Here is a 16,402-nt window from a genome sequence, read left to right as displayed (position 1 = left end):
GGCACAGTGAAAGCAGGCGAAAGTTGGTAAATAATTTGCCACCTCAATGGAACACAGTTTGACCGGAGATAAGCTCAGGCAGTGAGAGATTTTTTTAGCTCTTGGAAGAAATGATAGGTAATTATATAGAATTATTATTGATGTGCCTTATAATTTTGAGTTCCCGTCGTCAAAACGTTTTAAAGCTTCGAAACGATTCGAGGCTCTTGATTCCTTACTTTTAGGAATAAGTGTTTTTTATAAGAGTAAGCATTTTTGTGCTGTATAGAAATGAATTCTGTGAGTGAAACTTCTGTTTTAACTCCATGTTTTCTTCCCCATACCTTGAATTTATGTAAATAAAGCGTGAACTTATGCATACTTGGCTCCTACTTCAATGGGGGGTGCTTTTTTGATATTTCTGAAGCATTGGTCCAGTCTTATCGATTAAACAGTCTTGCTGATTTGGATTTTCAGGACTTTTGGACGTAATGGGTCATCAGTAGACATAGCTCTATTGGTGTATCTATGGAAGGCAACATCATAGTTTCCACTGGAGGCAACATTTCTGTGGAGAGAAATTTGATAGGAATGGATAAATATGAGGATGGTGCTTCCTCAGTGAGTGACCCTGTTGTGCCAATCGTTTCCGAAGATCAATTCACCCATTATGTTAATCCCGAACGAACTAGAAGATCCTCCTTTGTGAAGAGTGATCGGGAGGATATGGTGACCAACGATTCCAAAGGGCTGTTGAATATTCGTGCAATTTTCTTTTTGGTGCTTTGGTATTTCTTCAGTGGTTGTACTTTATTCCTAAATAAATACATACTTTCATATATGCATGGAGATCCTGCAGTGTTAGGTAATTATGTCGCTTCTGTTTATGTCGTGCACTAAAATTGGACCGCAGTACATTTTTTATTTACCGGTGAAATGTATTGGTGGAATTTTTGCTTTTCTTCAGGTACTTGCCAAATGCTGATGACGACTACTTGCGGATTTTTGCAAATGTACATTCCTTGTGGGATGTATAAACCTATAAAACGCCTCTCTAGACCTCCAGGGTTTTATAAACATATGATTCTTGTAGGGTGCACGAGGTGAGGAGACGAGTTTTTGCTCCTTGAAATGCTATAAATGATATGAAGACCCCTGCAACCGTTGACTGTGTACTGTAACAAAATAAGTTCATTGTTTTATTTTCAGGTTCACCACTGTAATTCTTGGGCTAGTAGCATTAAATTATGTTGCTGTAAGCTTCACAGAAACTATTAAGAGTTCTGCTCCCCTGTTCACTGTGTTAATATCCAGATTTTTGCTCGGAGAACACACAGGACTTTATGTGAATCTTTCCCTTATCCCAGTGATGAGTGGTTTGGCTCTTTGCTCAGCGAATGAACTCAGTTTTGATGCCAGGGGCTTCATAGCAGCAATGGCTACAAATTTGACTGAATGGTAAGTTTTAAGATTCATTTTATCATAGATCCATTTCAGTTTTTGATAGTGTAGCAAGTTAAATGTTTTATCTGTGTGAAGTCTACCCAACTTTAAAGAGTAATTGATATTTACAGGTTAAATTATTATCAAGAAATTTAGGATTTCATGCTATCCAGGGCAGTACATAATCGATTTGGATTTCTTTTGAGCTTCGTGACATTTCAAAGCTTTTTCGTCATTGTCAGGGCCCAATGACCTTGTCAGCTCTCCTCAAAATAATGGAAAATTTTCGTTTAAAACATTAGTAGATTCATAATCCTGAAATACATCAAATGTTGAGGACGAGAATTCTGTAATTTCACATTGAAATGTTGCTCATGGGGTATTGATCCTTTGATTATATCGGTATCAATATTCCAATATATTGAGTTTCTAACCTTGTTATTGAATACATATTTTAGTAGACTAATGTCATAATGGTGAGTGAATAATTATTATTGTTTCAAAAAGGCCAAAATCATATTTGTTATTATGGTCATATATTGGGGTGTTTGTTAGCCTAGTATGTAGAGTGCTTGGCTGCTGATCGAAGGGTCCCAGGTTCAAATCCTGGGTGAAGCTTTCAGACACCCCTAAACAAAATGCATGAAGTGGCCCAGAGAAAGGGACTGGGCCTGTGACTTAGTGTGAGGTGAGCTCTAACCTCTTCCATTTAAAGTAACCTATAGGTTAATTCAAAGGTTCAAAGTTGAATTGAATAACTGAGTGAGTGATGGTCGTATCTGTATGTTCAAATTTAGGTTAGGCCTCCATATTAAGAAGTTTCAAGAAAAAGTCATCAAAGCAGTGCAATAAAACTACCTTGTGCTGTTGGAATGAAGAAGGTTGCTTGTATTTTTAACTGGCAGTGTACACATGGATTTTTGGCCGATGGACAGTCCTAATCTGACCAAACCCTAACCTCTAGTTTGATATAATATTTTAAAATATCTTATTGGGATTTTTACCACTCTAGAAATTCTGAATTCTGAGGAGCCTTTAGGGAGGGCTGCATCCTTAACTACAAATCATTCCTTTCTTTAAAGCTGAAATACATAATATGGCCCATATTGAACCCTCCGTGGCTAGCCACCAGTATTGCTTCCTTTGCACTCCTTGCTATTGCATTTATGCATGAAATTAAAATTGCAAAACTTTAGGATGTAAGTAACGAGGAAGTGCCTAGAAGAGTGGGAGAAAAGAGAAGCCTCCTAAAAACCTTAAGCAGAAGATGGGACAACTTAGTTAGCCACATTTTGAGGCACGATGGCCTGATGAAGACTATCGTTGAAGGATAGGTGGAGGGGAAGAAGGACAAGGGGCGGCCTTGAATGAGTTGCATAGGACAGGTTCTAAAGGATGTGATAGAGAAGAAATACGTCGCTATGAAAAGGTTAGCGGATAGGAGAGAGAAATGGAGAGCTGCATCACACTAATCCTAGGTTTGTTGACTAATGGTGATGGTGACAACTCTAGGCTGATAATCTACCTTAAGGTAGAAAATTAATCTTATTAAAATTAATTTTATTATTCCTTATTCCAGAAATGTGTCAATTTCATGTCACCTTCTCTATTCAGCTGGCTGTTGCCTTCTCAAGTGCCTACTTCTCTTTTACCCATTTGGTTACTGCTTAATACAGGCAACACTGCTATGTTTTTTATCGTGGGATTGAGTATACTAAGGGAAAATGCAGGGTCTTAGTGATCTATTCCTTTATCAGGCCCATCATAGGGTGAACTTAGTATAAGATCATGTGCTCTGGGTTATTTTATTGAAAAGGTACGCTGACTAGATTTTTACGAAATTTTTCAAAATTTGCCATTTAAGATTTACCTTGATCTGCCGATGCAAAGTATGACTCCTTCCCTCTTCATTCCACTTAGATGAAATTTGTGGAATTGCTATACAAACTTCTACATTGTACAGAGGTGTTCATGTTGGGGGTGTAACCTGTTACTAATAGCAGCCTAGAGAAATAAGACAAAAATAATTAGGAGGGTTGAGCTGTCGAGAGAGTGGGGGTTGACAGCCCTACATTGTGTGTGCTATAATTCAGCAATTTTGAGAGGATCATAATGTCCAACCATATAAATACTATGCGAGAGACTTTTCTTTTTATTGCTTAGCACAAATTTCGAATGTATTCAAGATGTCTAAAAGACATTTTTCAACGTCATAAGTCTATCAGGTGCAGTAGTAGTATTTATGCAATAAATTGTTGTACAATTGGTCCACTGCTGGAGGCTTGGGAAGTAGAGTTGGGACTTCACTGCTATCCTTCATGGCATCGTTTACGATTGATCTCTTGAGGGAGGAGGAAGTGGCACTTTGGGTGAGCCCTTTGTGGTTTGGTGACTTGAGGTTCTTGGTTTGTCATGTTAAAAGCTACTCGAGGGGTGTGATGTTTTTGTTCGCGAGAGGGGCGTTCTGTTATGTATATGGGGCTTTTTCCACTATTGGAAAAGAGTCGTATCAATTTCATTTAATTTACAATGAAAGGATTTCTCTTTCAACGCCGAAGAAATTGCTCCCAAGATCATTGTGCGTGTTACCTCCTCCCTTCCATTTGAAAGAAATTGGATGCAAAAAAGCTCATCACGAAATTTAGGATTCATAAATTAGCTAGAAAAAGCTACGTGTTCTGTTTCATCCCATTATATTACCTAAGAGGAATTATTTTACTCGTAATTCTCTGTCGCTGGGCCTTCTTTTTTTTTCAAATTTGAAGTGGGGTACCTAAGTATAATGTCCAGAATTTCACCGATATTGGCAATTCGAAACGCTGAACATTAATTTCATCATTGTCTCTTGTCCCACTTACTCGTTGAGTAATCGATTGCATCACGATAACCATTCCGAATTTTTCAGTTCCATCGTCATCGCGGTGTTTGATGATCTCTCGAACACTCATCGCTTTGCTTCGGTCCTCAAGTTCTGTCTATGCGTATTCATCTTGTCATGTCGTCACCATCTTCAGATCATGCATATTTTTAGCTTCTTTACAATTCCTGGATGACTTTTCGTTTTTTCGTCAACCTTTCAATCGTATATTTTAATCTATCTCGGAAGGAGAGAGACCCATTCGCCGTCAAACCGATTTAATGAGAAATGATAAGCGTCGTACTGTACGCTTACTTGATTCGGTTTCGCCGCAATACTGTATGTTGCTATCGTGGAATCATATTCTACCGCTCATTACCGCAAAATCATTATCGATGGCACCTGCGCATGTTTAGTCCTTTCGACATAATTTTATTCTATAACACATCGCAACTGGTGTTTACGCGAAATTTTTCTATTTATCGCGCTTGAAATTTCTCCTGTCTAACGAAATATTAACTATCGGCTTGGCTGAGTTTCCAAATGGTTTTGAAAATGCGTCTTGTCAGCGGCGTGCGTTTATCGCATTGTTATGCATATGACGCGGGTCAAACTTGTGATATGCGCGCCTCTGACCAGTTTTTTCGTATTATCTCCGGCGAAGGCAACCAACCGCATACTAATTTTGGGACATGCCTTGTAGTGTACTTGAATCCACATATTCGGCCGTATTTCAAACCACGAGTTATTTACTTGTCTGGGAGTTCACTTTTGCTATGATTTTATTTGCTTGAGGATATTTGAATGAAATCACAACCACGACATGAATAGCATTTCATTGAAGGAATGTGAAGTATTGCCATAGCAATTTTGGTTAAATTCCAATAAAGTAGCTTGTGATGCGAGTAAATAAAAAAGATTTCCTCCAATATCCTAAGACCAGGAGACATCCATATTTTACGTTGGAGAGACAGAAAATTTCTTCTCTTTGGAGAAAATGTGTCGAAACTTAATGTGAATGTAAAGCTCTTCCTTGCCCAAGTACATATTACCCTACTTGTGTCCCTGCTGGGGATGAATAGTGTGAAACCTCTTTTTATGGACACCTCTGACTTAGGACCCAGCAGAAGGAAGTTATTCGTATGAGAATCGAACTTCTAGTATATGGCCACTCCGATTTAACTTTTATTGGGCTCAATTTTATCTCATACAGACACCGTTGCCTTTGGTTCTCTGACCCATGTCTTCAAAATGGAACATTTCTTTTCCATAAAAAAAATGTGTATATGTATAGCTGGTGGAAAGAGGACTGGGAAATTTTTTAAAACCAATTAAGATACACCACTGCCTTTATTGGGAATGAATGGAAGGATGTCATGGAATAAAATATTGGAATTACTAATCCCATATTTTAGACTACCTTCGGCAGACACTCTTAGGAGCCCTGATCCAGTGTACTTAAGTGTACTTCATGAAATTTACTAATGGAGAAGGCAGTAGAAATTACTAGCAGCACAGCCAGTGGCGGATGTATGGGGGGGCTATAGCCCACCCTTGGGTATCCAATTTACACTAGATAGTCTCTGCATTCTCGGCAGGCATTGCAGTCAGCATCTTCAGGTCGAAGGTGACCTTCGACCTGAAGATGCTGACTGCAATGTCAGTGAAACTGTTGTCGCCAAAACCCAACGGACGCGGTGAAAACCTGAAGAGAATGCAGAGATCATCTGATCAACGCCGCAAAAATCTTTGAACCTACATTACACTAGATAGAATGGTAATTTTTTTCCAACCCCCACTACTGCTGGAATTTTAACCCCCCCCCCCCCCCTTGTCCCTATCCTGGATATGCCAATGAGCACAGCTAAATGATTGGTAGGAAATATGCCTAGCAAAATACTTATGCATAATAATACTTATATATAATATGCCTTACAATATTTCTGCGAAATATGGTAAGCATAAGCTAAGGTTTTCCTAAGATAAGGAATCTATAATCTTTTAATAAGGTACGAAGCAATATGTGAGTGAGAAAAATGGCAACCCATCCCAAAAGGAAAGGTTACATTTTGGAAGGAGCTCCTCTGGGTGGGAACACCTACGACTGTATCTTCTGAATATTCGAGGGGGTACAACCTTCAGATGCTTGCTTTAAGACTGCTTCTATGGTCTGGGCTTGAAATAAATTAATTGACTCATTAATGTTTTAACCTTGTGAACAAAGCATTATCTTTTTAAGTAGTTAATTATGAAATAAGTGGGCCAATCATAGAAGAGAGGCATTATAAGGCGAAAGAAACTGAGCATTGAAGGATGTCGTGTGCCATGCCGTTGGCATTTTTTGTCCTGAGTGTCTACAATAAGGGATATCTCATGCCTTAATGAAGGTTAAAGCAAAACGTAACTACCTGTAATGATCAAAGAGTGGATCGATACCTCCTCTACAAAAATGCTCCACGATCGCACATCAAATCAAATCCACTCATCTAGTAGTACTAGATAAGCAGGTTTGATTTGGTGGGCGATTGTTGAGCGTTTGTGCAGTGGAAGTGTCAAGATGAAAAATATAGCATGGCCAATCGACCTAGAAATTTGAACCTATTGCTTGGAAGCCCGTGAGTAAAAATGGGAATATCCCCAGGTCTTACTTTGAGGGTGAAAATATTGTCATTATTCCCATTCCCTCCACCACACCCTCGTTTTCTGGCGAATGATTGTTAAATGGCTGAAGGAAACTGGTTTTGAAATTTTCAAGTGAAAGTTGCTTTGAAAGTTACCCTCAAGTTACCCTATTTTGATTGACCAGTACTATACATGAGCAAATTTTTAAAAAATATTTGCATTGGATGGTGATGCTGATAAATATTAAAAACTGTTGTATGAGTGATGTAAATGAGCTGTGGAAAGAAGCAAAGTTAATATTTTTTTCGTGAAATGCAACTTCATATTGTTGATACTGATACTGTCGAACCTTTAATTCAAGAATATGTGCAATAAATTGGCAATAAAATAGATTCAGGTAAAAAAATCATTCACTTATTACTGAAAACTAAATGCCTAGTTGTGAAAAGTAGCCGTTCGCTGTAAAATTTTGTTATCTTATCAAATTAACTAGGAAAAAATACTATCTAGCAACTGTGTTGATCAATTGGTATTAGTGTGATAGGAGCTCGCCATGAAAAGTGATAAGAATGTATAGCTCAATGCATTTGTAAATGTCAATTATCTAATGTTTGGAAAGGAAATTGCTTAGCTTTTCTACAAAACACACACTTTATTGCCGACTAGTTTCGGTTACACTGTACCATTATCAAGACTAGTGATACACATCAGAATTTGCCGGTATATATACTCTGTGGTCGGGTGATTGGAGGGGAAGGGGAGGGGGGAGAGGTAAGTGACGGGGAAGGTGAAGGAGGGAAGAGATAGGGAGAAAAACCAGAGGTAGTTACAAAGTAGAGCGTGGGTTGGCGTCACAAGGATTTTTTGGGGTGTAATAGTGGAATGTCTAGAAGGGGGGAGTGGAAAGGGAAAAGGTGGTCATTAGCAATGGGTTCTTTCCTCTTTACAATTTTTAAAATTTCCAACTGTTCTCTGATGTCCAGCTGTGTTCCTTTTTTGACTCGGTGAAGCAATTCCGGGGTAAAATCCGCTTGGTGGCCTTCCTCCCGAAGATGGGTAGCGAATTGGGACATCCCAGTGTTGTTGTAGTAATCGCGCCGGTGTTCCTCCGCTCGTACGGTCAGACTTCTTCCTGTTTGTCCTATGTATTTGGAGTCACAATCACCACACCTTAATTGGTAGACCCCGCTCTTGAGGGCTGAATCAGTGGGGTCATTGACTGAAGGTAGCATGCTCTTCATGTTAGAATTATTGTAAAAGGCCGGTTTTATGTTGATTACTTTGAGTAATTTTTCCAATTTAATAGAAGGTTGGCCTAAATATTTTATGCGTCGCCATGACTGTTGATCCGTGGGGGTGGTAGAGTAAATACCTCTGAGTAAGAATTTTCTCTTTTTGCTTTCAAACAAATCGTTGATCAATTTTTCGGTGTAACCATTGGCTATCGCGATTTTTTTGATGGTGGTAATTTCTGAAAGGAGATCTGAGGGCTCTAAAGGGATCGACAAAGCTCTATGCAATTAGATTCTTGAAAGCGATTTTAGTGCTTCAATCACTTTGGGGAGGTTTTAGAATAGGTTTGTTACTTGAATTTCATAAAAGTATATTTCATTGATGTATTTGAATGATCAATCCATGCCTTATCAGTACCTGGATGATTTTTTCAGTCTCCAGACAGTCTATCCCTGTTTAAGCGACCCCTGGAGAAAGGTTGCTTCTATTCATATTATCCAAATTTGCTTGATAACTTCCCGTGGTTGATTTTTTTCCTTACTTCCTTATTAAAAGGAACTTGATGTACCCTAAGTGTTATGTAACCTCATATTGTACCCAGGCGCATAGCCTCACATGCCTCTGAATACATGCAGTGTCTCGTACTGACTGTTTGACTGCCAGATTCAGGTGCATTGCATATCCTTATTCACTTCAGTTTGGAAATTCAGAAATTTTATACTAACAGTATGTCTAGCATTTAATTGTATGCCCCTTTCATCCTATCTCAAAGTTACCCTTGCTATTGTCAACTGAATGTTAAATACCTATACCTTTCCGGGGTCTTTCACCATCAGTGGTGCAGCGAGGGGGGTGTTTTGGGGGATAAACACCACCGCCCCCCCCAGAGCTCAGATAAATTTTTAATTTTAATCCATTTTACTTATTTGGATCAGTAATACTTATAGAATAGTGTTAGGATTAATCAAATATCCGCCAGAAAACCATAAAATTCGCCATTTTGAACCATTATTCTTAAAAAATTTCTGGAGGAGGGCCCCTGCAATTCCTGCTTACCCTTGTGGGTATGCAATACCCCCACACCCATAAGTACTAGTTGCGCTTTAAACCCTTATCCTTAATTCTTAGCTGGGATCCTGTTCATCATGATACATTCATATGCTGTTTGTCTTCATGTAATTGGAACAATACAAAGCCTATGTTTGATCATGTACATACTATATCACATTTTTTACAATGTTACAAATCATGCAAAACGTGCAAATTTAGCAGTACAGAGAGTTATATCCGTCCAGGATCAAGTGCAATAATTGTAAATCCCTGCATGAAATGTAAATGCTTTTTTCTGAGCATTTATCAAAATTGTATGATTTGACTTATTTTCAATTATTTTACACATATGATTCATTTTTTTCAGCCTACAAAATGTCTACTCCAAGATGCTTATCAGTGGTGATAACTTCAAGTACACGTAAGTTTCCTCTAAAACTTAACAGTCATATTATGAGACATGATGTCTGATGAAGACATTTATTGTAGCACAAATAGGCAGAAAAAATATAAAAGGAAGGCCTTCTATGATACATGGGTCATATTATAAAGGATCTGAAGGAGAATAAATTTGTTGACATGGAAAAATTTGCTGATTAGAATGGATTGGACAACCAAATAAAAAATATACTGCCTCAAGATTGGTTTGATGCAGTTTCATTGATGACGATAATTATATATTTTTTTAATGTTACGCAGTGTGTCCAGCTTAATAATTAATAGTGTTTCTTAGGATTTCTCTCCAAGTGTGGATGCTTAATATTTCTCTCTCTCCAATTTTTCTATTTCAAATTAAGTCAAATTAACATTAATTTTAAGCATTCTTTATATTTTTTGGAATTTTCAGTTTAATTTCCATCAAATTTATTATAATATTGTATTAGCCTTAGCTGCGTGTTTCAGTTTTCTGTTCAGATGATCGACTTGAATATCCTAATATATTTTTGAAAATCAAAATGACTTGTGGAATTGGGAAATAGTGGAAGAACAGTCATGCTTGTTGTCTAATGCCTTATCAAATTTACTAACTAATAAAATTGAACTCAAAACTAAATTCAAAGGAATAAATTCAACTAATGGTGAGATATTGTTCATTAAATTTTATAATTAGATGATGGAGTTGATGATGTCTATCTTTCCTAGATTCGAAAGAATGAAAATTTCTCAGTATTAATAATATATATTTATTTTATTTCATAATTTTTAACATTATATAATGTTCCTTCATTCAGCTAAATCATAATCACTTGCATTTATTTTTTATAAGTTGAGCTTGAAGTAATGCATGTAAATTATTAAAGATTTGCTATCTCTCAACCTCCTTGATATAAGCTGACTTCCCTGCATTATATCAAGGAATAGCATTTATGATCATTTTAGTTTCGTGTTTCACTAAAGGACTGCATCCTACTGGTGCACTTTAAAGCAAACAATAAACAAAACCTAACAATGGTGGCCATGCATAATTACCAGATTATGTAATATACAGATGTATTTTGCCGATATTCGCATTTTAAATCTTTCAGAATCAAGACTCTCCCTTAATGTTTAATAAAATCGAACCTAATATGATTCAATTGTATTTCAAAGAATGTATACTGAAGTATGTTTAACCTAGGCATTTTTGAGCCGAGAAGGTGGTAGAACTCAGTTATACATAGGAATTGGATACCTTAAAGCATTATTCTTGTCTCTTATTTTTTCTGAATGAGTGAACCTTTCGTCAAATAAATGGGTGTCTTAATACCATATCCATGTACATATTCCCAATGGAGGAAAGCCCTGCATCTTACCTAATGTTTGGTGGAGTGAATTGTAAAACATGTGCATTTTTTCTTATTAAATGCATTAATTTGTTACCCACCATCACCAGTTGTGGTGGTAATATTTATTTTTGCATTGATAAAAATGTCACATTATAACTTACAGCCCTGCCGAACTTCAGTTTTACACAAGTATGGCATCTGTAGTTGTACAAATACCTGCTTCATTGCTCCTGGTTGATGTGGGTGGAGTATCTGCATCTGGTTGGGCTGAGGCGACTTCAAATCCTACTCTCCTCTCTGCACTATTGTTGAATGGTGTATTCTTTCACTTTCAAAGCATCACTGCCTATGTTCTAATGGGCTACATAGGCCCTGTAACCCATAGGTAAGTTTCTTTTTATTTTTATGGTTCACAAAGGTAAATATTGATTGATTTCTATTAATTATTTCAAAAGTGTGTGTGAAGCAAAATTATTGTTGTCATGCATGACTTTGATAAATGGACATCAGTATCATATGTACACATGCAGAACCTTGGTTATCAGTACATAGTTCAATCAACCATCCGTTGGACTCTCTCCTGTGTATCGTTACGCTACCAGATGATGGCTCTTTGAGCCGAAACATATTGTATGCAGTAAAAAATTTTGTGGAGAAGTGCTACAATCTTTTATTTATTTAAATATTGCAATTTTTACTTAAAAACTTTAGTCATGACTCTATAAGTTTTGATGCTTTCACATCATTTGTAAGTGTACCCAAGCTCTTTCCTTTCCATACATTTGTACTAATGGTATTTGAAGGAGGCACTAGGATTAGAATTAGCATAGGGGAAGAGAGGGAGTTCAGGGTGGCCAATTGCTTCTTCACTATGGCAAAATATGTACTTTGATCTGTGAATTTGGTCCATTTGTTTTTCTCTCTGTGCCCTGTGCACCAGGTATTTCACAAATATATATGTCTGTGTGGTATAAATTTTGATTAAATGAGACTATAGGTTTTGATAACTGGAATGTAGCTTAATGAGCTAAAAGATTTAGTTTATCTTATTGGAGAAGTAGATAAATGTGACCTTGTATTTATGGTTTCTTTCATCAAAATCAAAGGATAAGTTACCAATGTAGTTTACACATTATTAAATTCATTATTTCAAGCTTGAGTAATTCAATGTTTTGAAATTATAGTCAACCCCTCTATTTACATTAATTGAATTTTTAAACTAGCAGATATCCTTCATTTCCTTTTTTGTTTCCTTCATCACAATGGGTGAATAAGTTAGAAATTTGTATATGTTTATCATTTCATACTTAAATATCTCCACGAGTATAAAAGGAAGTAAGCCCTTTAACATTGCCCGTGGATATTGAAAATAAATTGAACATGGAATGTGCCACTTTCTCTGCTATCAAATATGTATCTTGAAGAAAGTTCTTCAGTATATGCTCCAAGTAATGTTTTGAAGAAACTCTTTTATCAAATTCAATTTTCTTTAAGGTGGCTCCGTATTTCTTCCTTTTTACAATGACCTTCTGAGCCTTTTATGTGCACAAATGTGTTGTGATTCCTGTGCCTTATATATGTTAAAAGTAACCCCAAATATGTTTCCCTAAAAATATTAAACTATTGAGAGATTTAGTCTAAAAAATTGCATGGCATTCCAAAGTTGTTGCATGAATTAGAAAAGTAATCTCAGGTTAATCCATTCCTAACATGTATGCCTTATTTTAGACCCCTTCAAATATTGTACACTAATTATAATAAATCTTATTTAGCAAATATGCCAGAGTGGTGCAAAATGACCTCTAATTTAGATTCAAACCTCATGTTGTAAACATATTTTCCTATAATCGTTGATGTTAACCTTTTTGCAATAAGTATGCACCCAATTCTCCATGGGTTCAGTCAAGCAGTTCCTATCATATTTTCATCAATTTTTAACTATAAATTATATAGTCAATTTTCAAAACGTCAAACTCATACTGAGATTTTTTTATACATAAAAACTTTTATAGCGAGGTGAACATAGAATTTTGAGTGAGGCTTGACTGTGCTTTCAAGTAAAAAAAAAGCTTTGCACCAGTACATAAGTTTTAAATGCTGGCAGCAAAGGCTTAATACATTACATTCAAATGTGCATATTTGTCCTTTTATATATGTTCCCTTGAATAGCTTATTTAATAGCTCCATTTGTGATCATCACCTTTGTTGCTTTGTTTTAGTGTTGCTAACACGGCTAAGAGGGCATTCTTAATATGGTTGTCAGTTATTCTTTTTGACAATCCTGTCACTTTGCTGAGTGGTCTTGGAACGTGCATAGTAATAGCAGGGGTTCTGCTGTACAACAAGGCGCAAGAATATGATCTAATGGTAAAGCTAGTCAATTCTGGGAAAACCTCAAGTGGCCTAAGATAATGAAAAGAGGTGGCATTGGATGCCAATCCAACTGAATCTTGTGAGAGAGGCTGTTTCTTAAAGGTCAGTATATTTCATTGTGACTGTAAATCATACATTTCATTGCTATGATTTCCTATGATTTGCAGGTTTCATTGAAATCGGTGGTGAAAGTGACTTATTGATTTGTTTCGGAGCTTGTCTACCTCAAGTTTAAGTGGCATTATTCAAGCAGCAAAAAATAATGTAATCTGTTATAAGTGTACCTTTAATTTTCTGAATGTGTGAATCATACTCTTCAGTTTAAGATAGAGGGGATTAAGTGACTATGAAGACAGAAAAGGGGGACTAAGTTTGTCGATTGAAGATATTCAATCAGAGTGTCTACAGAGTCCACGAAGAATGTTTTTTTTTTTTTTTAATGGTATCAATCCGTTACCTATCCAATGGCATAACATAAAAAACGTCCTTGATTTGAAATAGTTTAAAAAGTTATCCGTAGTTTTCATTTGAATCCCCTCTTATATTTTGACCTTTCAATAATAAATTTCAGAGTAAACAAACTTTAATTTTTATTTCTTGATTTTGATTTTGTGGCTCATGACGATAATTAACACATTGCGTACGGATGGCGAGAATTCTCGTCATTTTTTTCCCGAACGTTCCGGATGGATGACAAAGATTCTCGTCATTTAGGCACGTTAACCTAAACAATTCTAAAGCGTAGAATACGTTCGCTTGCGGTACGCTTTAAAATTGTTTAGGTTGATGCGCCTAAATGACGAGAATCTTCGTCATCCGTCCGGAACGTTCGGGAAAAAAGTGACGAGAATTCTTGCCATCTGTATGCAACGTGTTAAACTTATAGGTGTATGCTGCGTGATGCACCTGAAGCTTTTGTTATTTTAAATAATAGGCCTCCCCTACATTTTTGGTGCTTGAAAAAGATTTAGAATGTTTAGTTAATCTGGTTATATTCATGTTAGTATATGTAGGTACATAACTGTAAAATGAATTGATCTTTATCATCAGGAGCTGCATTATGAACTGCTTCTAGTAGGCAAGGTCGGTCAGAGTCCCGAGGGTTCTCAGCTTTTTGCATACTTGGCCTATCCTCTAATAAAAAAATTTTTCCTATTGTTCTTTCTTTTTGATGGGGAAAATACGGCAGTGAACTTGGAATTGCTTCACCTTAAAATAATAAATAGGTTTAAGAGATATGGCCACTTTAGTCCATCCCTTTAGATACTTAATCAAAACGACCTGTTGGCTGTTTCTCCCTCCTCTTTCTATCAATGTCTTTCCAGCCTTCCTAACAGAATATGTTGTTTTGTAATTGATGCTTCATTTTAGTGAGATAAATGTGGCATTTCGTGCCATCAGTTTTTGCTTGTGTTGTATTAACCAAACTTCTGACCCATCAAATATTTCAATTTAGCAACATCTGTAATCATTGCCATTTTTTATCATTGGTAATTTTTCAATTTTTTTTTTTTCTGATGTACCAAGCCATTATATACAAGTTTATTTCATTTTTTACCATGAACTTCTTATTTTGTCAGTGATTTTGAGTGAGTTTGCATTATTGTTGTATGCTGCATCTAATTTAGTGGGTAATTTTCATTTTATTGCTTAAAAATACTTCTTGCACATTAAAGCTTTTGACGGAAAAATGAATCCTTTACTTTAAGATGGAGAAGTTGAAGTCTGTACTTTGTTTCCTCTCACGACAAACTTTCCCAGTGTTTAGTGGGATACTCAAACTGATATATGTTATTTAAGCAGACTGAATTTTCTAACAATGTTGATTCGTCACCTGGAATTACATATGCTCAGTTAATGGACCTTATATTCTTGTCTTCGAAATGCATGCTACCATCAAAGGACAGAAACTGCTGTGTAAGCTTTTTGTTTACATCTGTTTTATTGCATGTATGTACTGAGTAGGAGATTTATTTCTTATACGTAGTGATGTTTGTTGTTTGATTTCTTATCTTGAGAATAGTTTTTTGGTTGATTATTATTTTTTCATCTTCTTTTAGGAAGAAGTGGCAGCATTTGAAGTTCCGTTTGGTGGAATTGCTCATCTGTGATTGAGTTATCTAGTTTTTGTGGCTTCATTTAATCATATAAAAATAAATTTATGTGATAACTAGTTTTGAGTGTGAGTAAAAGTGGAACTCAGGGAAACATTTTGAAAGCTGAAGAAAGGTAGAGTTGTTTCTAAAGCATGATGTTTTCTATTGCAAGTTACATGGCCACGTGCGATGGTCGTAATTATTCAGTGTGTGATGACCACATAGGTAGCAGGGTATTTTTACATAAATGTAATGCACAGATTTTGGATAACCTTTGTTTCATGATGTACGTATTTGTTATTGTGTATAGTGTAAGTTATTTGTGTGGTTCTGCTTTTCATGAAACATGGTGTCATCATAAAATAATATTTTTTGTAATGTTTTTCAATAATTGTTGTTGTGCTACTCTGAAATTTTATCATTGGTATGAAGAAATTTGTAATTATGATTGACAAATCAATGATTTTATCATGCATTTATTATCTCAATTTTTCTTATGTTCTGTTTTTCCCATTTGTAAATTTTTGACTATGTGTAATATTATTTAAGTACACATTGGTTTTGTAAATTGTATATAAATATGTATATCAATGGAAGTGAAATGTAAATAGATATAGGTAACTTAAGAGTGAAAAATGAATTTAATTACTGCAAGTCTTCTATTTTTATAAACTCACTACTTGTGGTGGTGATGCAGTGATTTTATTATTAAAAACTTGATGAACATTTTTTGTTTGTTTGTATTTCAGTTGTTGATTGTTATGAGTTCACCTCTTGGACATAATTTTTATTCGCGCATATATTCTATTCTCTAATATGAAAATCCGTAACACTGAAATCATGTTTATATTTGTCTGATACAAAACTTCAACCTCCAGTGAGGAATAGAATGTTTCAGAGGACTCCAACTGGGTTAGATTAGACTATATCAATGTTTTGACTGTTTGGTCACAAAAATTCCTATCCTTGCTGTGTTGAAACTT

At 35.9% G+C, this 16,402-nt stretch overlaps 1 protein-coding gene across 2 annotated transcripts; it reads left to right on the top strand.

Moving 5' to 3' along the window:
* The first annotated feature begins 13 nt into the window (after positions 1–13).
* On the top strand, positions 14–16,148 carry LOC124163267 (solute carrier family 35 member E2A-like). 2 transcript variants are annotated; one of them, XM_046540054.1, is made up of 8 exons: positions 17–117; positions 457–844; positions 947–1,082; positions 1,189–1,437; positions 9,552–9,605; positions 11,114–11,335; positions 13,170–13,425; positions 15,384–16,148. In XM_046540054.1, the coding sequence occupies exons 2-7, from the start codon at positions 508–510 to the stop codon at positions 13,360–13,362; spliced, it is 1,191 nt and encodes a 396-aa protein (XP_046396010.1). In that variant the 5' UTR covers positions 17–117; positions 457–507; the 3' UTR covers positions 13,363–13,425; positions 15,384–16,148. The 2 variants fall into 2 exon arrangements, with proteins under 2 accessions (XP_046396011.1, XP_046396010.1); XM_046540055.1 differs by lacking the exon at positions 13,170–13,425 and having other exon boundaries at positions 14–117.
* Positions 16,149–16,402: the final 254 nt, after the last annotated feature.

This window comes from Ischnura elegans, chromosome 8 (assembly GCF_921293095.1).
Source record: "Ischnura elegans chromosome 8, ioIscEleg1.1, whole genome shotgun sequence".
Lineage (NCBI taxonomy): Eukaryota > Metazoa > Arthropoda > Insecta > Odonata > Coenagrionidae > Ischnura > Ischnura elegans.
This window is presented reverse-complemented; position numbering and strand designations above follow the sequence as displayed.